This window comes from Citrus sinensis, chromosome 2 (genome assembly GCF_022201045.2).
Source record: "Citrus sinensis cultivar Valencia sweet orange chromosome 2, DVS_A1.0, whole genome shotgun sequence".
Taxonomy (NCBI): Eukaryota; Viridiplantae; Streptophyta; class Magnoliopsida; order Sapindales; family Rutaceae; genus Citrus; species Citrus sinensis.
Window position 1 is genome coordinate 6,686,264 of NC_068557.1, and position 27,263 is coordinate 6,713,526.

General features: G+C 34.8%; 3 protein-coding genes across 3 annotated transcripts; all 3 read right to left on the reverse strand.

Moving 5' to 3' along the window:
• Positions 1-4,457: 4,457 nt before the first annotated feature.
• LOC102617825 (26S proteasome non-ATPase regulatory subunit 2 homolog A) lies at positions 4,458-12,916 on the reverse strand. The gene is made up of 25 exons (XM_006470095.4): positions 12,544-12,916; positions 12,148-12,248; positions 11,774-11,894; positions 11,630-11,689; positions 11,283-11,350; positions 10,564-10,606; positions 10,113-10,178; positions 9,877-9,915; positions 9,701-9,783; positions 9,327-9,441; positions 9,076-9,150; positions 8,658-8,816; positions 8,136-8,243; positions 7,950-8,054; positions 7,727-7,867; positions 7,527-7,631; positions 6,986-7,207; positions 6,657-6,770; positions 6,367-6,582; positions 5,891-5,950; positions 5,685-5,798; positions 5,514-5,599; positions 5,256-5,364; positions 4,976-5,154; positions 4,458-4,896 (listed from the first exon to the last, which is right to left on the reverse strand). Exons 1-25 carry the CDS (start codon positions 12,652-12,654, stop codon positions 4,821-4,823), a joined length of 2,676 nt encoding a protein of 891 aa, XP_006470158.2. The 5' UTR covers positions 12,655-12,916; the 3' UTR covers positions 4,458-4,820.
• Positions 12,917-14,204: 1,288 nt separating this feature from the next.
• Positions 14,205-15,373, reverse strand: LOC107175912 (protein E6-like). Its single transcript, XM_015527805.3, has one exon. It carries the CDS (start codon positions 15,302-15,304, stop codon positions 14,402-14,404), a length of 903 nt encoding a protein of 300 aa, XP_015383291.2. The 5' UTR covers positions 15,305-15,373; the 3' UTR covers positions 14,205-14,401.
• Positions 15,374-22,761: 7,388 nt separating this feature from the next.
• On the reverse strand, positions 22,762-26,841 carry LOC102618104 (transcription activator GLK1). The gene is made up of 6 exons (XM_006470096.4): positions 25,770-26,841; positions 25,462-25,602; positions 24,658-24,996; positions 24,474-24,530; positions 24,143-24,268; positions 22,762-23,280 (listed from the first exon to the last, which is right to left on the reverse strand). Exons 1-6 carry the CDS (start codon positions 26,280-26,282, stop codon positions 23,131-23,133), a joined length of 1,326 nt encoding a protein of 441 aa, XP_006470159.2. The 5' UTR covers positions 26,283-26,841; the 3' UTR covers positions 22,762-23,130.
• Between the last annotated feature and the right edge of the window lie 422 nt (positions 26,842-27,263).

Consider the following 27,263-nt stretch of genomic DNA (forward strand, 5'->3'; position numbering starts at 1 on the left):
GATATCATGCATGTTACTGAAGAATTTCCAAGCATCTCACTTTCAATAAACTAATCATCATGGCAATAGCAACTTAAGTTTTAATGAAAATTTACTTAAAAGACTAGAGAGATAAATAATTCAAAACCTTCACGGGCGGCATTCCATCTGGTCTTGACTGGCCTCTTTGTTTGAGCGAGTTTATGCATTGATACATGGTAATATTTCGTCTTTAATTGCTTCGGCCAGATGAAAGATTGATAGAGACAACGAGTTGGCTTCTTGCACCAAACAGGTGCGAAACGTTGATGTTGAAATTTGGTCAAATTGGTTAGTGGCTAAATATTAGACTTTTGTGTCAACATTAAATTTATTTGTAGGGAAAATGGCTTACCAATCATTAAGGACAACCACTAGTAGATAACATGCAAATACCTGAAATCATAAAAGATAGTAAGAGACGTCGAAAGTTTTTCCGACGTTAACCCTCTAATGCTCAAGTTAGTTTATGGGTTTACAGGAAAAATAAAATAAATAACTTTTAGTTTCTTTTGAAGAAATAATCTCAGGAAGAGGTAATAAAAAAAGAAAAATTGAGAAGGAGAGATTTGAACCTCCCTCTTTATTAATTCCCCTTGAGATTTTTACAGAGGATGAAATTTTTCCCCTTTTGTGCCCGTGATCAGAATATGGATTAGGAAAAGGTTTTTTTCTTTTTCTTTTTTAGTTCCCCCTCATTTCAAGAATGACTAATCTTCATCATGGAGAAGTCCTCCCAATTTTTTTGCATCCCTTGTGAGAGAGATAGAGAGTCAAGTTGGTTAACCACCCCGCCATAAGTGCATGTCATTTTGCACTTTGTGCTGAAGGAATCGGCCTCTTCCCTATTTATTTCATTATTATTAAAATAAAAGTATAAAATTAAAAAAAAAAAAAAGTAGGCTTACTAAACTCACCTAAATATTCCTAAATAATCGGTCTTTACAAGCCCCAAGGTACTTTCGTACTGAGAATCAATTCCTTTCCGAACCAACAATGCACGGTCTTGATAATATCCAGTACCGGCACTAAACTCACTAATTATAGCAAAACGAAATAATATGTGATGATTGCATTGGACTTGTTGAAACAATTGCGCACAGCCCCTGGGATGTTTTTTTCTGAGAGAAGTCCGAAAGTTGAACATCTGCCATAATGCAAAGTTGAATAGGCACACTTCTATCAAAATGATTGGATCACAAACTAAGAAAAATTAAACCGGGCAGAATCTCTATTCCCTTGTGCAACTAGACATGTTGAGATAAAGCTCTCGAAGCTGGCCGGTGAGATTGTTTCTTAGTTGTGATTTACAAGAAGAGGGGAAACTGTGTCCATTTGTGCACAGCTATGTAAAATATCACATCCTCATTGGAATAAGAGTAATGCTGAGTTACCAACATTTGAGTCTCAATTTAAAGTGTCACTAATTTATTTGTCAGTAATTTTTATATTTTATAAATTGTTATTCTATCAACCAATAGATGATATCACATTAGTTGGAACTCAAATATTGGGATCATTAAGAACATCTCCAAAAGCTCTTTAAAGAATATTTTATTACTTATTTGAAGAGCCACGTCATTATTTAAGACTTTAAAATACACTTCAATTAAGATTTTTCAAATAAAAAATGATTCTCTCTTTTCAAATTTGTAGAGTTGCTTTCTCCCTCTTCAATTTATATTTTATTACTTTTTATTGAAGAGAGAGATAAGTGTTTTAATTACCATTTATTTTTCCTTTGAAAAAAATATTTATTTGATTAAAATAATATTAATTTATTTCTATTTGAATAGCTTTTTGGAGAATAACATATTTTTTCACTTTCTTTTTTATCACATAAGTAAGCAAATAGATATTAGAAGAGTAAAATTAACAGAACTTTTTAGAGATACTTTAATATTATTCTTAGAAGTTAAATCTTAATCACACATTAATAATAACTTACTAATAGTACAAAATTTTTAAAAATACAAGAGAGCTCAAATTAAGAGAATATAATATTATTTTAGGTTTCTTACAATATTTCTACTGTATTATTTTAAGTCTTTTATAGTATTTTTAGATTGTTTATCATAGAGAGTCAAGAGTAATGTGCATTAAAATTCTTGGGCAACCTTTACATCCTTATATTGAATATCTTAATCCAATAATACATGGATTTTGAGGCATGCAATCTCATAAAGCACAAAATGAGAAAACAAATTTGATATATGGCTCTTGCTCTTCAACTTGACTTGGGGCGAATTTAGGATTGTAATAGTTGATCAAATAATTTAATTTTACTGGATAGATATAATTAAAAATAATAATTTTAGTGTTTGACAAACTTTATTTTTACAATCGCTAAGTCTGAAAGCAGAGTATATAAATCTAATAAATATTATTATAGAAGTAGTATTTTATTTTATATTGACTATTTGGGGAGAAGTTATAGTGCAAATATGGTCTAATGGTATGATGACAAGTGGCAAAAGAGTCAAACTTGAAGCCAGGATTGCTTGACGGAGAGTGGCAGAATAGCTCGGACAAGTCGAGAGATGAACTCCTGGAGGAAAGGGTTGTTTTGTACAAAAAGTATGAAATGTAGGGGCAAAAATGGAACCCACATTTCTTGTGATTGAGGCCACACGTGAAATGAGCATGCCACCATAGGAGAAATAAAAAAATTATCTTACTTTTGCTCAATACAAGCGACCAATAAAAGAAAAGATTCCTGCAGTGGTCTAAATTCAACATAACCACTAGCTGGAGAAAATGCCACGTGTAAGAGGCAAGGGGCAAAGGGGGAATGATGGTTTTGTTGCCTCCTTTGCATATACATATCACCAATCTTGGGACCACAAATATAATCTCCAAAATGCCCCACATAAAGAAGGGCAGCCAATCAACAATAGCCGCGTGTCCGATATTACCAAAATACGTTCAAGCACACTCTGATAAATCTCAAGATTTCCTTCAAAAAATAAAAATTTCTTCCTCACTCAAAAAAAGGAGCCTCATCTTCTTCTTCCTAAAGCAAAAACGCCATTGTTAAACCTTCAAAGCTCGTTTAACCTTGAGACTATTATTTTATTGTTCAAAATCTTACTTGAGAGGAGGATAACTCTCTCCTTTGCTCTATCCAAGTCCAGGCCTTCTTTTCTAGATTTGATTTTTTAAGAGGCTTCTTCATCTACTTTTTCCTTCATTTTTAGGGTTTCTTTCTTTATTTCTACACCTCTATAGAAGATCTTGACTACCTCATCTCTCAAATAAGTTCTTCCATTATTATTCTCTTAGAAAACTCTCAAATATCCATAAGACTACATATTTCTCTTGTTATTATCCACTATAAACAACCTTTAATAAGGTTTTGTTGATATTGTAAAGTAAATTATGTAATATTTCATTTATATAATGGAGTGAAGATGAATTGCTCCCATCCATAGATGTAGGTCAAAAGACCGAAACACGTAAAATCTTATGTGTTCTTTATGATTAAGCTTATTTTCTCCTTACTATAATGGTTTTGTTGCCCAAAATTGCATTTCCTTTATGAGTTTGCTTGAGTTAATCCACGAGCCTCAAATAAGCTCTCTGAAGTCATCCTCAAGATCACCAAAGCTATGCACGGAGGCCGGAGCTCTTTTGAGCTCCCCATATCAACTCCATAAACTAATCCCACAGAACTCTCCATATTATTTTAAACTTAGAACACCTCAATTCACCTCCCAAGACACATCAGTTCACCTCTCAAATTACTTCAGCTCACCTCCCAAATCACCTCAATTCACCTCTCAGATCACCTCAACTATTCCTGTCACTCTAATCATCAAAAATAGACACAAACCCTAATCTTTGCTAGCCTAATCTCCCCCTAACAATAATAAATTTATTTGTTTTGATTGGATTTGACCTTGATCCGATAAAAAGCATCGCTTATTGGTTCGAATCACATCTTAGCAAAAATTCAATTAGAACACTAACCAATGACGTTTCATTCTATAATGACCAATAAAGACATAAGCCTAAATAATCTCTCACTTAAATATTAAAATTTATGAAAAAATAATTATCTTTTAACAAAAATTTTAAGACTATAATAGTAATTACAAATATATATATATATATATACAATAACTTATTTAATAAGCTACATATTGAAAGTAATATGTTTTTGGGTAAAAGTGACTATCGAAATGAAAAAAAAAATAAAATAACTAATTTTTAAATAATTTACTAAACACTACTTTTATCAAAACTTATCACGCCATAAAACAAAACATTACCGGCTGTGTAAAAATTTGATAATGCTGTTCGCCCAGGGCGAACATTGACATATCCCAAAAGAAAATTTATACAGCAATGCAAGTTGAAATTAGGGTGGCAACCGGTAAGTGAAAAATCTTCGTCAAGCATGGCTTTTAAGATGGGGGAAGCTACAAGAACACTCAATGTAATCTGACGATCTCACTATTTTCTATTAAAACCAAAGAGGAATAAAGTTGAGCATATCTAATTTACACATTGAAATTAAGATGAATATTTCCAAGTGCATACCCAAAAAACAACTCAAGAAAGCATGTAGAACAGTAGTCTTGGCAAATTTGCTCTCTTCGTGTAGTCCAGAAGTGGCCTTTAATCATTCTCAATTTACTGTGATCGGCTAAGTTGATCTCAACCTGCCAGCTTCGCAGACAAACTAAATATTTGTTATGGGTCCTAAGTTGCTCTCATTAAACTTGAAACCCATAATAAAGCTGGTATGATGATGACAAACACTTCAATAAATGAACTCCCTTTGCCCTGGGGTGACAAAACTAGTGATCCTCTCTATAGTCTGGGTTCTCTTTCAAGATGACAAAGCCTTCAAGAATCGGCGAAAGAGGGATATATCTGCAAGGAAACAAAAAAGAGTTAGAGACTAGTAGAACATTGGTTAAATATTAAGAAAGTTTAAAGTAGAATATCTGACTTCTCAGTAGCCAACTCTGCTCTATCACCAGCAGCCAGAAGAACTGGGGTTGAGTGTGTCTGGAAACCAGTGATGGTCTTGGGCCGACCTGCCTGGCCAACAACATCAACTGCCTGACCCACCCGAACAGGAACAGACAGGGGTTTGAGATTCTCATCTACAGTCAGTAACATTCTTGGCTGCCATAGAGGAAAATAAATAAAAATGAGAACCCCAAAAAGAATAGATAGCCAGTACAATTAAACATGCAACATGGTATAGAGACTTATGACAAACTAACCTGCATTGCCAAGACAAGGAAGTATAGAACATAATGATATTTCCCCACGATGACTGCCTTCATGTCTAGACATGCAAAGAGAGTGGTAACTATACCAGCAAGAGCAGTCCTGTATTGGAAAGAAAATAATCATATTACTTTCACTGACAGAAAACAAAAAACAGGGAATACGCATTAGTGGCATCTTAACCACTCATTCAGTTAAAATGGCAACTATTTCGGATGGTATAAATTTTAACAGGAAGAAGATATACTCACGGTGATAGCAAGAAGCGATCAGAATGGTATGGGTTAAGGGTCAAGAGACCCTTTCCCATGTGCACTAATCCTTGAGCAATTCGGACCTGGAAAACGCCAGATAGCCATTAATCAATCTCCAACAAATACCCAAGGAAAATAAGATTAAGACAAAAATCAACTGAAGATTACACAAAACAGAAGATTGGCATCTTTGTAGTAGTAGCTTGAGAGATTGCGAAGCATGCCAGCTATTCTAGCATTGTTGGTTCCCGACCCTATCAAACCCAATGATATAACTGCAGCCTGGCACATTTAAACAATTAATTAAGCACATATATTTTAGCAGATGAAATAACTACAAATTTTAATGTATAAAATTGATTTTGACATCCTACCATAGCTACTTCTGAATCAGTATCATGGCTTAGCCGGCTTAATGTGTCCATAACATTAACCTGGAAAAGGTACCCAACAAACAAATCAGTGAGACAGGAAACTTAGAAAAAGAAAATCCAATAGGCTAAAGAACTCTCACTTCAAATCTTCACAAAGTGCTCTGTCAATTCTGAAATGGTTTCCTGACATTTCAGGGGTGTAACTAAAGCGGGACGGCAATTAACATCAAAATTCAAGAGGCACTTTAATTCTGTTATGTTTTGAAGAGTTCTCTCAAACATAAGTCGATTGCATGAGTAACTGAGCTCCTAATCCAACCCCAATGCATGCATTCCACAACTATTATATCAAGTCCGTTTAGATTTGCAAATTTCATCTCTTGGCAAAGAGAAGCATGTACTAGAGGATTATAATACAACCAACCAACCAACCAACTCAACCAGGCAGCTCCTTACTACTAATGAAATTTTGTTACCTTTGGGTTTGATATACATAGGAGACCAAGAGCCAACGGAACTGCACGACGAATGTTCTGCTCTCCATACTGCAAAAGGTGCTCTAATGATCGAATTGCCATCTCAAGACCCAATTCTTCAGCCATAGCTACCATAGCAATTCCAAGCACAGCAGGTCCTTGGTAGGCTTCACCTTTCTCATGATGTTGTGCACAATGACCCAAAAGGTTTTGAACCTGCAAGGACAAAGAGTCAGTTACTAATTTCTAACAGATACATCAAAAATCAATTAAATTGCCTTAATTAGAACCTTGAGGACATTCCCAGTTCCAGCATATGCACAGGAAAGCAGTGTCATATCACAATATTTCCTGATCTTTTCATTGAATGTCTTCGAGACTTCTGCTGTGGCCTCCACGCTTTCCTGTTGGCCACCAAAAACAAGATTGCAAAACATTCACAATTAAAGAAATATAAGAGCCTCATACTCATACAGTGGACCATATCCTTACCCAAAAGCCAAGCAGACTATAACAAACATTTTCATACAGAATAGTGTAGGGAGTGTGATTCGGGGTAAAGCAAGAACATTGTAATGGATACCTCAAAAGCAAACCAGCACCGGTGGTTTAGGTTTACCTGCTTTCCAAGGTAAAGAAGACCAAGACCAAGAGGTATAAGTCGGGTGAGCGGCTCCCCCAATTCTGACTCACTTCGGTCCATCAAAGCAAATATGATCGCCTGTGCGACCTCTTCGTTGCAGGAACCCACATATATCAAACCCAATGAGATAGCACTGAAAGCAATCACGTCAAGGGGGCTTTTTGCATCATTAAGTATGGTAGACAATTTATGTCGTATCTGTCAAATCATAGTAGGTAAGTTAGTTTTCGGGAAGTACCATATATCACACTTCAGAACTGCAAACAGTTTACAATGTATTTGTCAAATAATTGTAGGAGCTGGAAATATATCACGCATCAAACTGCACTGCCATCAAAACCCCAAATGATTTAAGTAAATCAAATTTCAGAGACAAGTGAAAAATGAGGACTGATGTTAAAATTTAAACCATCATCGTTCAGTCAAGCATTGTAAAAGGGGGAGTCCATGTTCTCATGAAGAAAATAGAAGCCGCAGACTCTCAGATTTATTAGAAACAGAATGCAAGATGTCTCACCTGGTCATTCTGAGTACCGGCGTATGAAATTCCCAGGCCCATTATAGCACCAATTCGGATACATGCATCTTCTCTGCCGACATACTCACTTAGAAGTGCCAATGCCTGAGGCAAGAAATTGAGTAAGATAAACAATTCAAAACCCACGTCTGCACCACATCAACAAAATGTAAACTAAAAGAAGAGAAAAGTTCACTCACAGGATCACAATCATTCCTAATCCCACAGTTGACGATCCCAACTCCTAATAGCGCTCCAGCAATCACGTGATTATCAGTGCTATGGAAATACTTGTCAATTTGGGCAAGCCCAGAATCAACATCCCATAGTAAAATCATACCCTGGCACAATGAATGTCAATGAGAATCTGACATGGTAGTTGATATCATAACAAACAAACACAGTATTAAAAGGTCTGCATACCAGGCTTGCTGCTGCACTCATCTTCCCGTGTTCTTTATTCTTAAAAAGCCAGTTCCCTGAAGAACCACCGCTTGAAGCATCTGATGGAACAGTCATTAACTTATCCTGCCAAAGGAATAACAACAGTTATCAACATAAGCCACATCCTCACAGCATGCCCAATTATTAAACTTGAAAAAATATTACCTGACCAAAACCAGCATTTACAAATGCATTCACAAATGTAGCAGCCAAGTTCTGCCTGGCTGAATCAACACTTGCACCAGCACTAGCCCGCCCATCTAACAAGTGCGCCTAACAAAATCCAAACAAGCGAATGATGAAATCAGACAGGAAAATCAGACAAAACGAAACACATTAATTTAATCACAAATTGCACATAGCAGGAGCTAGCTTATAACTCTGCTGCATGCACAGAACTACGCCACTATTTAGCATTTTAGAAGAAAATGCCAACAAGTTAGCATGAACACTTTGTCAACAAACACAATGATGACAACAAGTACCAAACGAACCAGCAATAATGACCCTCTCATGCTATGGAAAACCACCATATTGCTAGAAACCAAAGTATCATAAATGGAAACTTAATATCAAGACATAGATCCGCCCACAGTAAGAAACATATCAGATGCTTTTAAGTTATAACTTTAGCAACAAAAGGAAAAAAATATATATATATATATATCACATCCAACTCTGACAAACCTTGTAAATATCTTCAGGAGATTTTGGTTCCATGACCTCTATATCACGAGCAAGGGTAAGGTAACCTTCACTTAGTTTCACGTTGTTGACGATATCCTGCAGCGCATATCTGTCATCATCATCAGGAACCATATCATCATCAAGCTCCAGCGTGATACCCTGTATGGAAAAAGTGGCAGAAAGCAAATTAGAACAAAGGATCATCAACTTCCTAGTCTAAATTGCCACGGGCCTCACTCAATTTTCCTTAAGCGAATGAATTTTCAAGCTCAGCAATCTATTTCCATACTGAAAGTAATTCAACTGCAAGTACTTCACTCATTCCCAGGGGAAACAACAGTGTTGGGGGACAGGGGGGAATGTGCGATAGAAGATAGAGTGTGTGCCTGTGATGCACAGGCATGATTATAAGACTTACATGTCGAGCAAGTATGTAACAGAATTGCTTCTTCCGCAACAGATCATCGCAAGATGTAAAGATTTGCTTCACATACTGCATACAAAATCAAAAGAAAGTTAGAAAGACCACACCTTTAACCTATTTCATCAAGTAGAGATGAATGCTGAAACACCTATCACCACATCCAGGTCAAAAGAATTTTTCAAAGTTCAAATATAAAAAGATAATTTCAGAAAAAATAAGTTTCTCCAAGTTCGTAAAGTACAAACCTGCATGTTATCAAGGAATAATGCAATCTGAAGTGCATTTGGAAATTCTTCAAATTTGAGATAGATCATGTATGCAATATCAAGAACTAACATGTCGTCTGGTCCAGGCAGGTATCTGCAATAGATTGAAACGTGAATGTCAGCATGACACTTCTGAAACTCTTTTTTAAAATTTGATTGGATCACAATTTTACAGATTTGAGGTCTCTAATGGGGATGATAAAATATTATAAGAATATTCATGAAAAAAAATTTAACATAAAAAAAGAATTAAATCCACGAAAAGAGAAGCTATTTTGGATAACTTTCTGAAACTGATTTCACGTCTGTTATAGGTGATGATACACGGAGAATATATACACCCAAAATCTTACTTTGCTGCACTGGTGAGGTATAGACAAGTCCGCTTAAAATTTGTAGCATCCACATGTTCAACCAACAGATCAAGGTCTTCGACCTGGTATTAGCAAAACATCACATGTTCTGATACATCATAAATGATTAAATGCACTGCAAGGGGGAATAAAGATAACTAAAAACAGCACGGTACCTCCATCAACAAATCAACAGCTTCAGGTTCAGCATTGTGCTGCAGTGCAATACAAGACAATTACAATCGATCAACCAGCTTCTTTCATAGATGTCGCTAATTCCTATATTGTAGCATGTTTTTCTATTTTTGCAATATGGTTTCCAGTGGCTCTCACCAAGGTAACAGAATAAAATAAAATTTCTACTTTTGGTATATCAATGTTAGACCTAACAAAATCTTGAATTCAATCAAACCTTCATGTGGAAAGCAACAATTTCTTGAACAAGTTCCATTAAGTCGTCAATTGAGGCCTCATCAGTCTGCAATGGCACATGGGGAAAAAAGATAGACACGATTAGACATCAGAATTTAATATAATTAGAAGTTACTACAACTCCAAGTGAAAGAACCATATAATTAGAAGTTACTACAATCTAAGCGAACAAACTCTTGAACGAATAGTCCATCATAGTAAGCACATCACCCAATGAAAATATTTAAAATCAGAGAGAGAGAATGCATATATTAATTGATTAACTATTAACAGCCAATTACTTCATACTGATTAAACATGAACAAAATTAAGTTAACATACTTACTGGATAACATAATGACATTCAGAATATAACAAACTTGAAACAAAGTATCAGATGCCTGAACCTGAAGACACTAAATATTATACCAAAAGAGAAGTAGAGTTCCAACCTGTCGCTTTGCATACTCTTGTGCAATTTCTCCAGCCAAATTCCTAATTCAAACAAATAAAACAGAAGTGAGTGTAGGAATGATTCATATGTATCTTCTAAATGCTGTTTGGTATGTACTAACAACAAACTAGGCCCTAACCCTAAGAGACACTGGTAAGAGACACAAGAAGAAGAAATGACACATAAGATGATGGATAAAGAATGAGGACACGTGCAAAACCAGCATTCTTTATGCATCACACTAGATCATTTAACCATGACAAGAGTACAGTGCGCTGCCTGACAAAGTCCAAACACATAAGGGTAAAACAAACAAGTATTGCAAAAGATAATTACATAACGTCTCAATAACATACATTGCTTACCAAAGATAAATTCTATATGACAAGAATCAATGAATGTACCCTAAAACACAACTTTTCCCTAAAATAAGTCCTGTCATCCATCGACTATCAGTCCAAAGAGTAAAACTAGATATCCTTGTTATAGAACTATATCTTATTAGTTTCCAATACGAAAATCACCATATTGAAACTCCCAAAAGATAAAAAATCTCAGGTGGATACACAATTAATGCAAGTCCCTAATCATGATGACAATGGTCAGATTGTAAAACATCAACTAAGCTTGACCAGACATAACATGAAAAACTGATACCAGCATGCTACTCTAGAACAACAGTCGACACTGAATACATCTTAATTGGATGATATTCACCTGACATATTCATGACCCCATGAACCAATATCACCTTCCGAGCCCAACAATCTGTACTTCAAGCTCTCCTGAAAAAGTTATCAAATGAGATTGATATATTGTTAACTCCTGTGTGAAGAGAGAATATTCACATGCAAGAGTTACAGCAAAACAAATGCAATGGCACGCCTAGTGAACATCCTACTCCAACAATATGCATGTGGAGTATATAAGCACCCACCACATACGTTAAAAACCACCAAACAGTGGGATTATAGTGAAGATGATACTTTAATGAACGTCCCGAACAAAATACAAATGATTTAAAAGAAAAAATATTTCTTAAATATTAACCTAAGGAGCCTTACCCGTTCTCCCTCAGCTGACATGGTCAGTGCCAAAACAGAAAGGATATCTGCCATGTATTTCTGCATTTAAAAGGAAATAACTCACATTAACCATGACAGATGGGAATCATAAAAGAAGACACTCAATTAACCGGCAGATAATACCTTCAAATCTGAATCTAGCATTGTTTCATAATATGCTTTTAAAGTTCCATAATGAGGTCGAAGAAACTTTAATGGCTTTGGAACTGAAGTCATGGAGCTTGTTGAGGTTCGAATTTCCGTCCTATTAGAAAACATTTCGAGTAATGTCAGACCACACTAGAAGCAAATTCAACTTCTGACCAACGCAATGATGCTACTTATAAGAACCATAATTAGCAAAATTTTAAAACAAAGTGTCAAATTTTAAGAGAGTGAAAGGAAGAAAAGAAAACATATAAGTAAATTTCGAGTTATAAACATCTATATCTTATTTGGAGTTCATGGCCTACTTAATTCACCACAACAAATAATGAACTCAGAAGTTACTAAATTACCTCATACTCTCAAGAGCAACCTTCTGCAATCCGGGATCAGGATCCTGCACCCTTTCCACATACAGCTCCAATTGCTGCTTCAACGCCAAATCCTCCTCTGACTGCAAGTAAAATTTTGTCCAATATCATTAGCAAAATATTTCTCCTACGATAAATCAACACTAAAACAATCCAATATTAAATTTAGAACCAACCCAAACTCTGATATTAAAAAGTAGAAATAAAAAATATCTATACAAATAAAGTGTTTCAACTAGATTATGGAATTCATCCTTTTCTTAAATACTGTCCATCTATTTTCTCAGCAACCAAACATAACATTAACATAACACGAAAAAATGACTTTCTTCTACATTCTACGTGACCAAACAAGGAGCAAAACAAGAAGAAGCCCACCAGATCCTCATCCTTCTTATCGTCCTTCTTCTTGGGATCCTTGGCCGGAACCTTGACGGAGGCCTCATCTTTGGTTCCGCTGCCACTGGCGCTGTTTGGATCCGGAGCCATGCTTAGCAGTGAATAAGAGAAAACCCTAGGGCGGAACAAAAATCTCAAGTGACAAAAACCCTAGCTTGGAGGCAGGGATAGGATTGTCGAATAGCGGAATTGGAGGTAGAGAGATTGGATTAACGGCCGAGGAATTTGTTTTGAAATAATGAACAATAAGTAAGCTCGATTTCCGATTTTCCAATTTCCTCCAGAAGAAGCAAGGTTCTAATTGAGCTGCTGATAGCAGTGAAAAGGTTGTGTTGTGGTCGGTTTTTTCAGAATACAAGTGTTGACCCCTCCGTCAAGAAAACCCGAAAATTGATATGGGCCTGAGGCCCAGTTGGGAATGTAAAATTGGCCCAAATTATTTATTCTTTTTGACATCTTTTTGGGCTTCCGTTAGCAATATGTACATTGCTTTTAGTAAAAATCTAAATCCAATCAAAATTAATTGCATTATTTATATATATAAACGATCCATCTTAACAGCAAAATTATTAAGTTATTTGATGTTTGTGATATTAATTAATTTTTTCTTTGGTGTTTTTCTTGTTATTACATTTAAAATATCGTAAAAAATTATTTGAATTATGTGTTGTTTGGGACTGATGGTTATTGGGAAAAAAAAAGTTTTTACAATCAAATCTTATCCCCTGTTATAAAACATAATACCCTTGATTAATTAATTGTCATTCAAAAGATTTCAAATAATTCTATGATTGCGTCATTTGGATTCCGATTGATGTAATATTTATCTATTAGATGATTAATAGTAATTTTATTAGTTATGAAATTATGTAGATAAGAAACATATATAAATGGGATATAAACTGAAATCCAATTATACTCTTACAGTGATCCCTAGCATTTGAAAGATTATCCAGTCGTCACAATGGAAATTAGTATTGCATTCCTCACTGAAGGATTGAGAGCTTGAAATCAAATGATCAATTACATTCTTCAATTAAACTTGTTTGAATTTTAAATTTCACTTGCGCTCTACATTGACCCCTTCCCTTTTCTTGTTGTTTACCTCGATGATATCGTGGTATACAGCCGGACCCTTGAAGAGCATGTTCCACATTTAAGATTAGTCCTGGCCGTGAGCATGAATTGTATTTGAAGCAAAGCAGGAAAAATGCAGCTTCGCTCAGACAGAGATTAAGTTTTTATCGTATTGGGGGTTGCCAGAAAAAAAAGTAAAGGCTATTCTTGAGTGGCCTACGCCCACTAAGGTCACTGAATTGAGATCTTTCTTGGGTTTGGCAAACTATTATCGGCTTTTTATTGGTTATTCGAAGAAAGTAGTAGTGTTAACAGACTTTTTGAATGAAGAAAGACCAGAAACAGAAAAGGTTTTGGTCTCCTGATTGTCAAATGGCGTTTGACAAGCTGAAGAGAGCCGAGCGAACCAAGCTAGAATACTGATTATTTAACTTGACCAATGATTTTATATATTCCCAATTGACATTACTTTAATTATATAATCAGTACCTCTGATTCAAGACTTCCATGACTATGGCTCTGAAAATTACAAGCAATTTGGTGATCAAGTGCTAGGCAACAAATGAGTTTTCGGCCAAAATGCAAAAGTAAAATCCCTTCTGATTTGCAGAGGATAAAGAAGAGGTGCAAATACAAGAAAAGGAAAAAAAAAAACTATGATGTGAATAAACATTCACATAATTTAATCTTCTTTCTAGTGACACTCCCAAATTTTTCCACTTTCATTCTTTTTTCTCTGTTTTACAATCATGACTAATGTTCAAGGCACGTACTCCTCAGGGCTCCCTTGGTACTCCTGCTGGTTCTCAAATTGTTCCATGGTGCTGAACTCATTTACATTCTGTGTATTTCCATAGTAACCTCTACTTGTAGTAGTTCCCTTCTCAGATTCAAACCCGGCAGGAAAATTATTGTTCTCATTCTGGACATCATAGTAGTACTTACCATTCTCCAAAAATCTTGTGTCACTCATCCCTTGCTTCTCATTCTCATAGCCATTGGTATTGTAGTAGCTGTTGCCTGTGTAGCCTCTGCTGCTTGTATAGGCATTGTTCTTGTAATTGCTGGCATAAGCGTTGTTGTAGTTGTTGTAGTTGTTGTTGTTGTTGTTGTTGTTGGTATTTTGATAGTTCTGCATAAATCTTGTGTCACTCATCCCTTGCTTCTCGGTCACGTAGCCATTGCTTTTGTAACCGCTGGTGTAGCCATTGTTATTGTACTTGCTAGTGTAGCCATAGTTGTTGTGGTTGTTGTTTTGGTAGCCTGTCTCATAATTTTCTGAGCTGAGTTCTTCATTAAAGAGAACATTTTCAACAGCCGCAGCGGTCACAGACTCCTTTGTAGGAGGAAATTGGTCAGAGCCACGACCATAAAGACCATATCCACTTCCACTCTCGGCATAAAATGACGCCGGCGCCTCTGCTGGTGCAGGTGCAGGTGCTGGCTCTGCTGCTATTGTTGGCACTGCCTCTGGCGTTGGCGCGGGTGCTAGGGCAGGTGTCGGTGCTAGAGAAATTGTGGACTCAGGAATGACCTTATTCTTGGTGCTAATGTGGGTGAACTTGTAAAAGAACTTGCTCTCTCTAGCTTGAATTTGGACTTGGAGAGAAGAAATGAGCGCAGTGAGGAAGAAAAAAGAGAGGGTTTTTGCCGAGAAAGCCATTACGAATTAAAATTTGTGTGAAGTGGTGCTGTGTGTCAGTGTGCGCTGAAATGTTATTGTTCTCAAGTTGTTCTTATAAAGAGAGCACTACTATCACTCGCATTCTTTTGATGGCAGGGCAAATTGTGCCGCAGATTAAGGAAAGGGAGAGTGATGTGGGGTAGCAAATAATGAAAATGTGTTGCATGCTCCATGTGCTATCTTTGAGAATGTCTAATAAGGAGGCACCTAATAATCTTTATTTCTTTTAGTCTAAATTTAGAACAAGCCTAGATAGTCAGTCTCTCGGTCAAAAAGGTTCCATTTTATTTTATAGCAATTGAAAACAGGAGGGGGAGACATGCATCTCTTTTAGACTTTTGCTTTCAGAAAGGGCAATGTGCAATTAAATTGAGACTCCTTAGCAGTTGAGTTAGTTATGCAAAAGGTGAAATAGAGAAAAGCAGGAGGCCGGCCCACTGGCCACCCTCCATTATCGCTTTGCTTTGCTGCCTTCACTTCACCAAATGATCTTTACCAGTACCAGTTAATTATGGCTTTTTTGCAGAATCCAATTTTACTTTCCTCGAAGCACTGAAAGAATCCTTAAGTGAAGAGAGGATTTAACAAGAAGCATGTCTCTTTAAATTCATCAATACACAAGGAAACTTCATCAGGAATGAACAATGCCTGGAATTTACTGTGAAAAAATGAACAATGCCTCAATCTTCACCACCCCACCCATTTAAGATGAAAAGATAAATAGTCGCTTAAATTTTTATTTATTTGAACAAAAAAGACAACCCACATGTTAGTCGTTTTAGTTTCTTGGATCACAGTCACGTTCCCTTTCTCTTTCTTTAGATTATTAATGGTTTAATAGGACAATACAGAGCTGTCAAACTCCAGATTAAGAGGTTCGAATTTTCTCTAAGAAAAAAAGATGGTTAAAATTAAATTTTTTTATTATTAAATAAAGTAATAATCAAATAGCGATAGTGCTCATCTTATACTGATAATCTACGGTTTTTAAGTCACAAAATTCTGTTATATACCACAGCATATAGTCGACACCAATACCCAGTGACCCACTGAATCATCTTCCATCAAACAAACGTACAGAAGCTTTTAGTTTAGATAGTGATTTAACGGACATAATGAGGAATCAGGTACCATGATGAATAATTAAACCAGCAGGCAGCAGGCAGCAGGCATGGCTATTGATTGATGCAATCTTGGATTTCTTTAAGTAATGTTGAAGGAATTTTTGGTGTCAGTGAGCGTGATGATCGGCAAGCATTATGTTAATAGAAGATATGAACATAACTTTTGTTAGGGTGGGTAAACTCATTTGACTTCGGATTGCTAATCCCCTCTTCTCCGGAAAATCATAACAAAACGTCCTTTCTGAAAATATCAATTATAACCCTTTTTTTTTAATCTTTTACTTCTTTTAATTAAAAAAAATGATAGATTGTCGCCCGCACTGATTACAATCAGGGGACAAGTTGTAAATTTAGATAGCGTTTATTTTATTTTATTTTTTTGTTTGAAATTTAAGAATTTGAATTTGACTGAATTATGAATAAATTTAAATGCATATATTTTAGTGACATTTTTTTTAATATATGAATATAAGTGTTAAGTTATTTAATTTCTAAAAAGAAAATATCTGAAATATGATATTTTGGCTTATATAACCTCATAAATATTAATTTTTTCTTTATTTATTAAACAAGTGACAAGTTATAATAAATTATTTGATTATTAAACAAAATATGACAATGTGTACCTTAATAAATCATGAAAAATAAGATATATATTTAAAATATTATTATTTTTACATTAATCTATGATACTCTGATACTCATAATATTATTTGTAGTATATCATATTGATATTTCTTGTTAACAACATAAGTGCCTATTCGGTATATCTTATCAAATAGTCATAAATGTTTATTTAATCTCATAAGCTCTTATCAATTTTTTTTAATTATTAGGTTTTTTTAGTAGAGCCTTTAAAAATTAAATAAGTTATTTTGCCTCTACTACAAAACCTCAAATTTTGATCTTTTGGGATTAGAAATTAAGATTTTTTTAATGTTAAAATATTTGAAGTATCCTCTACTTATTTAATATTCTTATTCTATTCTTTTCATAACATGGCTTAAAAAAATTTCCTATTAAAATAATTTTATAATTTTTAACAAAAACTCTCATTGACAATCAAACAACTAAAAATTTTTTTATAAAAGTTTTACTAGCAAAAAGTCTATCAACCAACCAAGAATTATTAAATCATTTGAATTGAAAATAATTTATTAAATAAAATTCAAAATCTATTAAAAAAATAGCTACAAAGAGATAGACCTATTATAAAACACACTCTCCTATAGTCCTATTATGTCTAAACCATATCTGCATGTTTTGTTTGAAGAAATATAAAGAGAGGAGAGGAGAAGAAAGGAGGAGGGGAAAAAAAATAAGGGGAGAAAAATGAATTCCTTGTCTAACTAGAGATGGCAAAAATATCTGAATCTAGGTTGGATCCGCAAAGATTCGGAAGATTTGGATTCGAAGAAATTTTAATCCAAATCCTAAAACTTAAAATCCGTAGAGATTCGAATCTGGATCTGGATGCAAATGCATCCGAAAAACTACATCTTAATTCACATTATTTTTTAATTAAATTAAAAAATATAGTTAAATGAAAAACATAATATGATTAATTAAAACATATAAAAATTAAATTAAATTAAGAAATATATCGGGATCCGCATTAGTTTATGTGGATTTGTGATGGTACTAGACTTTGATTTATATTACTCTTAATGTTTGATTTATGTTGTGGTATTTTTATTTGTAACTTTATGATGTTGTATGTTATTCTAGGTATTGAATTGTCAATTGTTAAACTATTATTGGATTTTATTTAAAATTATTAGGTAAATTGTTAATTTTGAAATTATATTTTAAATTATTAAATTTTAATTGATACAACCATACAGGTCCGAATATTAGCCCGCAATCCATGCAAATATTACCCACATATGAATTTGTATATTTTTTTACAGATCAATTTGAATCCATATCCGGATGCACCTACATCCGAATTTGAATCCAAATCTGAATTTTGCCACCTCTTTGTCTAACCAAACAATGAAAATGATATTAACCCTCTTTTTTATTCATTTTATCTCCCCATCTTTCTTTTCCATTCCTCTCCGCCCATCATTTCTTCCAACCAAACATGGGTTTAGAACAAACAAAATGGATAAATAAAAATAATAATAAAAGGATAATTTATATAATAGAAAACAAATGTATTTAACAGGTATTAATGGAAAAAAATATTAAAATTATAATAAAATGTTTTGCTATTCTGATATTTTATTTATTTTAAAACTTTAAATGTCTGAAAATAATTAAAATTCAAAACTCAAACAAAAAAAAAAAAACAACCTTTAAAGGGTGATAATCCATCACCCATTATAAATTAATTTTAATAAAATATGTTAATTTTAGTAGTTTGTACATTTAGCAGTACTGTAAAAAATAACGCATACGAAGAAAACGGTGAAAGCAACCAAGCGTGAAAGAATGTGGCCCGTGGGACCATTTTTCACGTTTTGAATCATCGTTATGGGCTGGGTTCTCAATTCACTAAAAACCATTGGGCTGGCCTAAATCTGAGTATGAACTCAAAGCGTAAGCGGAAACGGGCTCAAGACTTTGGGCTACAGACCATTAGAGAAGGTGTGGAGCTCTTAACACCCCCTTTAAAATCCTCAAAACAGTGAAACACCACTTTGAATTTTATTTCAGTTAAATTTATAAAATACAAATTCATGTATTAAATTAAAGGAAATTTTACAAAACTGACCTAAAAACGTTTTGATTTTTTAAATTTAATTTTTCTATCATAAGTAGCTAAATATAAGTTTTTTTCCCAAATTACTCTCCTTATTTCAATCCAAACCCCTTTCCCTCTTCATCAAATTGTAAGCAGTTTTTCTCTCTTGAATCATCATCGGCAGGGACGGCAAACGGCGATAGTAACGGAAAAAGTGAATTCCAACCAAATACACTCGAACCCGTATCCAGTACCAATCCAACACGATTCTAACAAATTGAATTAGTGCCCAAAACCTTTGTAATCTAATTGAAAGGAACTTGATTTTGTAGAACTATTGCACATTAGGTGTTTGATGAAATGTTTCTTAGATTATTTATCTTTTGCTTTTGTATAACCAAGTGTTAAGAGGCGTTTGTTGAGTTGGTAAGGGGGTGTGTTTATGGTCGATTTAGTCTGATGAGATAGTTTCGGTACCACAATGTCTTGGTGCGACAGACAAAATTGTGCGACCTGGTGCCTATCGTACCAATTTTTTGTGACATGGTGCTTGTCGCACCAAGAGACAGTTTTAGTGCAATCATTTTTTGGAGCGATAGGCTGGTGCGACATGGTGCTCGTCGCACCTGATTTGCATGCGATGAGTGCCATGGTCGGCAGCCCATCGCACAAATTTCGTGAAGATCACACCAAATTCGTGAGATGGGCATCTTGTCACCCACACCAACAACCTCTCCCGCACATCACCAACATCACAAACACTTCAATCCTCCATCACCATCACCAGCACAAACACAATAAAAACAACATAAAACAAGAACACACAATAGAACATGCAATAAAACCTATGCTTTTTTAACTAACCATTGATTTTATATTTTGGCCGTGATTTTGGTGATGTTGGCTGCCGAGAATGGACTCCGACGTATTGTGGGAAGCCGCCAACGGTGATTGGTTGTTTTGGGTGAGAGGCTAAGAGAGGTTGTTCGGTTAGAGAGAGGAAGCTTGGTGAGAATGAGAGGAATATTTTCGTCACTTGATGTGTTTTTTGGCTATTGTTAATAGAAATAAACTCCAGAAGCTAATTGTGAAAAATACAAATGTTTTGTGGTCAATTTTGTAAATTTTCTTAAATTAAACACCTTTCCATGAGATTTCACCTTAAAAATTTTATTTATAAAATACATAAAAATCCTAAACTCTTAAATTATTTTCTTATGTTTAGTTTCTAACCCCATAAATCTAAACTCTTATAATTCTTTGAAAAAACAATTTCTTGTTAAAATTAAAATATAAATATAAATATAAAAGATGAAAAGGGATTGGAGTAAAAAGTTTTTTAAAAATAATTTTTTAATTATTTGATTAATTTCAAATTCAAAATATAATAAATGATTTGTCTATAGTTATTTTTAAGTGAAATTTTAATTAAAAGGTGGTTTTATAAAAATTTTGAAGGTTAGGTTATGGACCATCGTGTCATCTAGCAGGACTAGGGGGCACGGATTTCTCCTCGTCAGTGTGGACTGTGGCCTAAGCTCCAAAGTATAATAATGTTTCATGTGATTGGTTTTTGTTGTTATTAAATAAAAATATAAAAATAAATAATTATATAATATTTTTAATGGGCACGTAACATGAAATATTTAAAATTTTTGAAAAGCTTAGTAGATAGTAAGAGAATCTTAATTTATGGCAACCTAACTAATATCGAATTTTCTTTTTCCCCGAAAATGAGGACTCTCCTAATTTTAGCTCGTCTAAGAAATTCTGTCCCTTTTTTTTATGAGTTAAATTGAAATAGAGCCTAGAAGGCCAAGTTAACGAGTGATTCTTTATACTATAAAATTAACAAATTAATAATGCAGATAATAAAATCAACCACCACTCACACAAAAGCAAGAATTTTTAAATTCAGTAATGTGCTGAGCTTGCTTTTTATTGACCCTTTAAATTTTGAGTGTCTATCAACAAATCTGAATCTTTAGGAACTGATGCTTTTGCATATTGATCTGCCATATACTTCAGAGTGGATGACTCATTGGAACTTTAAAACACAATTCACCGAAAAGTCAATAATAATCCTGGCATATAAAATTTTCCCGAAAATTAAGCAGATTTGCAGCGGGGCATGAATTATGGACTTTTGATGCTAATTTAGGAGCAGAATTTTGTGATGGTTTATTTAGATCTTACTACTATGTATATATATTTACAGTGTGAGTACTCGAGACTTTTTCCAACTTCTCGATAAGGATTTGTGCCGAGCTGGTAGGACAATCCAATGTTGTTCTACCATATGGTAGAGTAGTGGGTTTCGTTGTGTGATTAGTAATGAGACCCACTAAATTGAACATTAAAACATCAGTAGATTCCCTAACAGGATTCATTGTTTGACCACATGGCAGAGCGCCGTTGGATGCTGAGTTGGTAGAACTTTCCCCATAAATCAAATGAATGGGTCAACCAAATCATCTATGACTACAATGACCTCAATCATTAGATTTTATTCTGCATCCATGCACCACTAAACCCTTCACCACCCATACGATAATTAATATAATATATTAGAGATAATGTAATTAATTAATACCTGTATGACATATATTAAATTTTATATAATCTATAATTACATTCCAACTCATTAAAATAAATACACATATATCATAACCCCAATCACTTATTGCATGGTTTATATAGTGCCTTCAATTTATTCTAAAATTTTCCCTTTTTTAGCTGTGGTTTTGAGTTTCCGAAAATCTTTCCGAATAGAGAAGAAAAAATCCTCATGACTCGTGATATTATTGACCTTCTATTTTAATAACGTTGGCCTGCACGCACCCAATCCAAATCGGACATCTAAGTGCTGACACATAACGTGTATCTGGTCCACACGTGGATGCTTCAGATTCGTGTCGTAGACTCTCTTTGTCGCCATACGGGATACTCCGAGGGGACCGTCGTCACTCTTCCAAATGGAGAAATTCCAATGAATGTCCCATCTGTTTTTCATTTTTATGAAACCGTGGGACATTCATTATGTAAAAGATGTCCCAATGGTTCTTGTTAGTTTTACTCGTGATATAAAATCTCATAAACACATGAAAATTCATTTTTTCCTTATTGAGTTTAAATCTTTTTATATCTTATCAACATAAGAAACAGTGGAAACTATGAATTCAACAAATTAGAGCGCCTATAGTATGCTTATCAAGATCCACATTCAAATGGTCCATTTAATAAATAATCTTATTGATAATTAGAGAAAAAACTCGATTGATGTATAAGAAAAAAAAGACTTAGAGAGAATATCTCGATCAACAGTATACACCTAGTGCTCCATTTAAGATATTCCTTTAATTTTTGGTTAGCTCTTACGATTGATTACTTGTATATAAAGCAATTAGTTTTTAGTTTTTTGTTTTTTTAATTTAAATCGACAAAAAGACCACATCACATATAACATCCGCAAGCAATAAACAATTGTAGACTCGCTCAAAGTGGACGACATACAGTTTTCACATTAAGTAATAAAAGATGTGTTTCTTTGTGCACTTGAAAAGAGAGTGATCATAATTATGAATAAGAAATTCTCAATGGCAACGATCACGTTGACAAGAAAATAGAAGGAAAAATATGCATGAAATTAAGTCCTCAGGTTGTTGTTAGTTATGGATTCATAACATACCGTTATAAAATTAAACTGTTAGCTAGCATCATACATTCTTATGGCACATCGGGTAAGCTTTGCTACAGAAAGCAAGATCACCAATTAATCGAAGCAGCACTAGCATTTAGCAATGATCAAAGAGCTAAATAAACAGAAGAAATTAAAATTAGAACTAGCAGATTAGATGTGTAATGTACATCAGCTGCAGGACATGTCGTCGAATTTTTTCTTTTTGAGGGGGGGGGGGTGTCGATCAAAATCGCCGATATTGAAGAACAATCTTCTTTCTTATGAGGATGATCCGATTGGGCTATGTAGCTCATCAAGCACAAGACGGCGGTATGTTTGGGACACCTTGTCTTTGCAACTCCCCCATCACACTATCAAGAGATGGAGGTTTCAGGCCTAGAGGGAGCGGCTGCCATGGCTTTGATAAAACATCTCCGATAGCTGCGTCTATGCTCTCTATTGACTGTTACATACATATGTTTACAGCACATACATATACCATTAATACTTTCCCATGATCAATAGTTGATTACATCTACGTGAAAGTAGTACTTAAACCGTCTGATATAAGAAACTAAATGACTAAGATATATAATCAAAATATTTTATCTGTACTGCTTCATTAGATTAACAAGCAATGCAAATCTCTATTATAATTTATTCATATTAATCTTAGATGATTGTTTAAGAGGTACATGTGACAAATTCAGTGGATGAGGATCTATGCACCGAGAGTATCTTTTATTTTAGGTAGTTATTAGTGTTTTGCGCTATCAATGGAGAACTTTAACCCTAATTCAAAAAATTTCAACATATTTCAGAAGCTTAAAGTTGGTAATAATCACTTTTCTTCTTTCTAATTGAAGGGACAACAAAAAAGAGAGTATTATATTTTTGTTTTATTTATTTGAAAAAGATAAAGGGATAGATAAATCTGAATTAATTTTTTAACTCCCATCTCTTCCAAAATTCAAATAAATAGCCTAGTAATACATTAAATTTACCATAATGTTGTTCTATTTGCCACACATCAATTTTAATAATTGAATTAGGATCCTCTCTCGATCTAACTACTTCTCAATTTTTAACAATTTTATATCATGTGTCATGTAATAATAGTTTAGAGATAGAATTTAACTTCTTTATATTTTAATTAACACGTAAATTTTCAGTCAAAAGAAATTCAAATGAAGGAAGGACCTTAATCCTATAATAATCATGCCATACATCTCACATGCCACATCAGCATACAATTGAACTTGCTATATAAAAGCATGAAATTATTGAAAGGAATAAAGAGAAAAGGGAGTGAGAGAGGTGCTTACCGGATGAAAGTCAATGAGAGGATGTGGACCAGACTGTCCTGTCGGAACACCAATGCCGGGTGGTTCTACTTTGTACATAGCATGATGATGGGATGGGATTCCCGGGACTGGCGGTGCAGGAAATCTCTGCATGCATGCATTCATTCAATCATTAAGCATAAAAAATACGTTTCGTAAAAGCCTCTTTTCACAAAAGCATCTTTTAAGTCACATAATAAATAATACAATACATATACGGAGGAGGAGTCAGGAGTGAAGAGCAGATGGCTCCAAAAACACTAAGATACAGACACCATAAAAGCCTCCAAAAATGTAAGGATTGACAAGTTACCGTCGTTGCTAGTGGCTGTAGGAGGCATGGAGTCCCTGGAGTCAGCCCATTTGGAACCTACACCAACAAAGGAATAAGCCATAAGACACTTTAATTATTCACCAAATGCAACTAAAAGACAGATATAACATATCTCTAGGGCTGTACACGTGAATGCAAGAGAAAATAATTAAAGAGGGTTCACCTGTTGGTGGTGCCAGTGAGGAGGCCGTGGTTGAGCCCACGAAGGCTGTACTGTGGCTGTCTGCGGCAGCGGCGGTGGCGAGTGGGCTACGGGTTTAGGCCACATGTGCATTAGAGACTGGTCCATGGAAGGGTGACCCCATACATGTAGAGGTCTAAAGTGAGGAGGATGCATGGGCGGTGTCATTGGAGGGAAACCCATGGTGGGTGCTATCCAAGGGTTCATGTCTCTCTTTCCGCCACTGGGTACAGTGGCACCTCCGTACATTTGCCGTCTGTGACTCCAGCTTGCCGCTTCCGCTTCTCTAGCAAGCAGATGCTTCCGATGTGATCGATATTTCTGCACGCAATAATTCTCCTTCTTTAGTACTTGTGTGTCTCATGTATATATCACACTGAACTTAGAAAATCAAAATTATTTGGCAATTTTGTCTGAACAAAGAGATTTCACATATGTGTACCTACTAAGAACTTGGATAGGCGCATTAGACAAAAATGTGAGCAGAAATAATACTTCTTAAAGGTTGGAACATTACATTTTATTCTCTATTCCTAGTTGTAATGTGAAGATTTTGAATTTTTATTACTGCATTATCATCCAATTAAGTGAAAGAAGTTTAATAATTTTCATGAATAAGAAAGCAAGGATTAAAATGCTTACTCATGAATGATAAATAATAATCAAGAAGGTAGAACTAATACCTAATTAGCTAGGTATTGAACGTACGCAGTTGAGAAACGGAGAAGTAGAGGAAATTAATTAATTAATAGTAATTAAGCAGGAAATTAAAGAGAGAATTAGTACTTGAAGATGGCTAGCGATATTATGGCGAGTGAGACAATCAATTCCCATGAGCTCTAAAATCCTCGAAGGCACTGCCTTATCCACTCCCAGCTGCTCCACTGCTTGCACGAATCTCCTGTGCAGTTCTGGCGTCCAATCCACCTTTATACAAACACAAACACACACTTCAAGAAATTAAAACTTATCTCTTCTTCGTTAGCTCGTCCTATAAAAACAATAATTTAACAATAAAACCAAAACTCCCCAGGACTCTCTTGTTGATTATCTGATCTCTCCATGGTTGAGAGGGAGAAAGAAAGGTTAATTACCTTCATCTTTCGCTTTCCTTGATTATTATTGTTGTTATTATTCTTCGTTTGAGTTGAAGATTTTGATCTTCCCTTATCTCCATCTTTAGCCAACGTTTTCAAGCTTGCACTTACAGGCTCTTCTCTCTTACTCACAATCTCTTCTTCTTTACTAAAGTTTGAACCTGAAGCTGAACCTGAAGCTGCGCCAGAGCCACAGCTAGACACCTTGTCTTCTTCCTCTTTCTTAAAATTATTTTCTTCAACTTTTTCAACGGAAGCCGATGCTTTCATCTCCGATTCCTGATCGCCACCTCCTGCGGAGAACTCCGCAAGGATTTCAGGGTCCATCTCCAAATCCGGCAACACATCACTATCATTGATTCCCGCAAAAAGATCATCGAAATCGATACTATCAAGCAGATTTGTATCTGAAAAATCAGGAAACTCGTGTGTGTCGATGGCAAAAGTACTCGCCATCTCTCCTTGGTTCTCATCTTTGCTTGTGTTCGGCAAAGGTGACACAGCTAGCATTAATTTAAAGTTGTTTCACCTACAAATTAATTACCTTGAAACGTAAAACTTAAAACCTGCACGCTGTATAGACGCACCTGCTATACAAATATTCTATAGGGTTTAGTTACGTGGTGCAATACTAATACCTATGCATGAAAAAATAGGCTAAATACTGATCAAACGATAATAGCGCGAAGTGGGGTTACTCTTTTTTTTTTTTGGTTTCCGGTGATGATATTGAACGGAGATGAAGAGAGAGGGGACAGTCGGTGTTAATGGCTTGGCTGTGCTTTTGTTTGTATGCAAATTTAATTGAAAGTGGAGTGTGGAAGAAACTGGATCTGAACCACAACTTGTGTTGAAATCTCTGGGGTTTTGTTTGTTTCCATGTTTTTGTTTGTTAGGGCATGGCTTTTTCTCTCTTTTTTTTTTTTTTTTGTTTTTTATGTTTGTGGATGGCTATTTTTTGAAGTTTTGAAAATCTGAAAAGTGCCTCTGAGCTTCTGATATATTTATTGAATTTCCAAGAGGTTTTAACGCAAGAAGGAGAGAGAATGTCGACGATGAGTAGCATAATATGGCTTGCATTAATTGGAATGGTGACATGTATCAGCAGCAATTCAGCAATCATGTATATCTGGTGTACAGTGAAAAAAATAGATCGAAAGTGTGCATATTGCCTGTGGGTAAGTCCCAATTGGCCTTCGTATTATCATCTTAAATGACATATGATATAAAATACCATTCTGTTCCCAAAATTTTAAAAGTCAATTAATTGTTTTTGTCATTTTTTTGGGGGGCCCTCTTGCATATTACACAATATGCACAACTGCTTTTCACTGTGATTTGGTAATGGTTTTAGTAAATTTTGGAATATAAAAAGAATAGGAGAATTTCGAATAAATAGGAGGCCAGTATCGAATTAGGGATCAATTTTTATATTGTTCTGTTACCGCTCGAATTTAATGTTTAAATTTACCCCTAGGTTAACTGGTTTGT

Bases quoted from the DNA above. Each gene is read 5' to 3' on its own strand.
- LOC107175912 (XM_015527805.3), bottom strand. From the start codon at position 15,304: ATGGCTTTCTCGGCAAAAACCCTCTCTTTTTTCTTCCTCACTGCGCTC.
- LOC102618104 (XM_006470096.4), bottom strand. From the start codon at position 26,282: ATGCTAGCTGTGTCACCTTTGCCGAACACAAGCAAAGATGAGAACCAA. The intron at 24,531-24,657 runs GTGAACCCTCTT...TTGTTGGTGTAG, and splicing joins CTCACTGGCACCACCAACAG to GTTCCAAATGGGCTGACTCC. The intron at 23,281-24,142 runs GTAAGCACCTCT...TGTATGTAACAG, and splicing joins CTCTCATTGACTTTCATCCG to TCAATAGAGAGCATAGACGC.
- LOC102617825 (XM_006470095.4), bottom strand. From the start codon at position 12,654: ATGGCTCCGGATCCAAACAGCGCCAGTGGCAGCGGAACCAAAGATGAG. The intron at 7,868-7,949 runs GTATGCAGACCT...TCATTGTGCCAG, and splicing joins TGAGTGCAGCAGCAAGCCTG to GGTATGATTTTACTATGGGA. The intron at 5,600-5,684 runs GTAATCTTCAGT...GGCGTTTTCCAG, and splicing joins ATGCCAATCTTCTGTTTTGT to GTCCGAATTGCTCAAGGATT.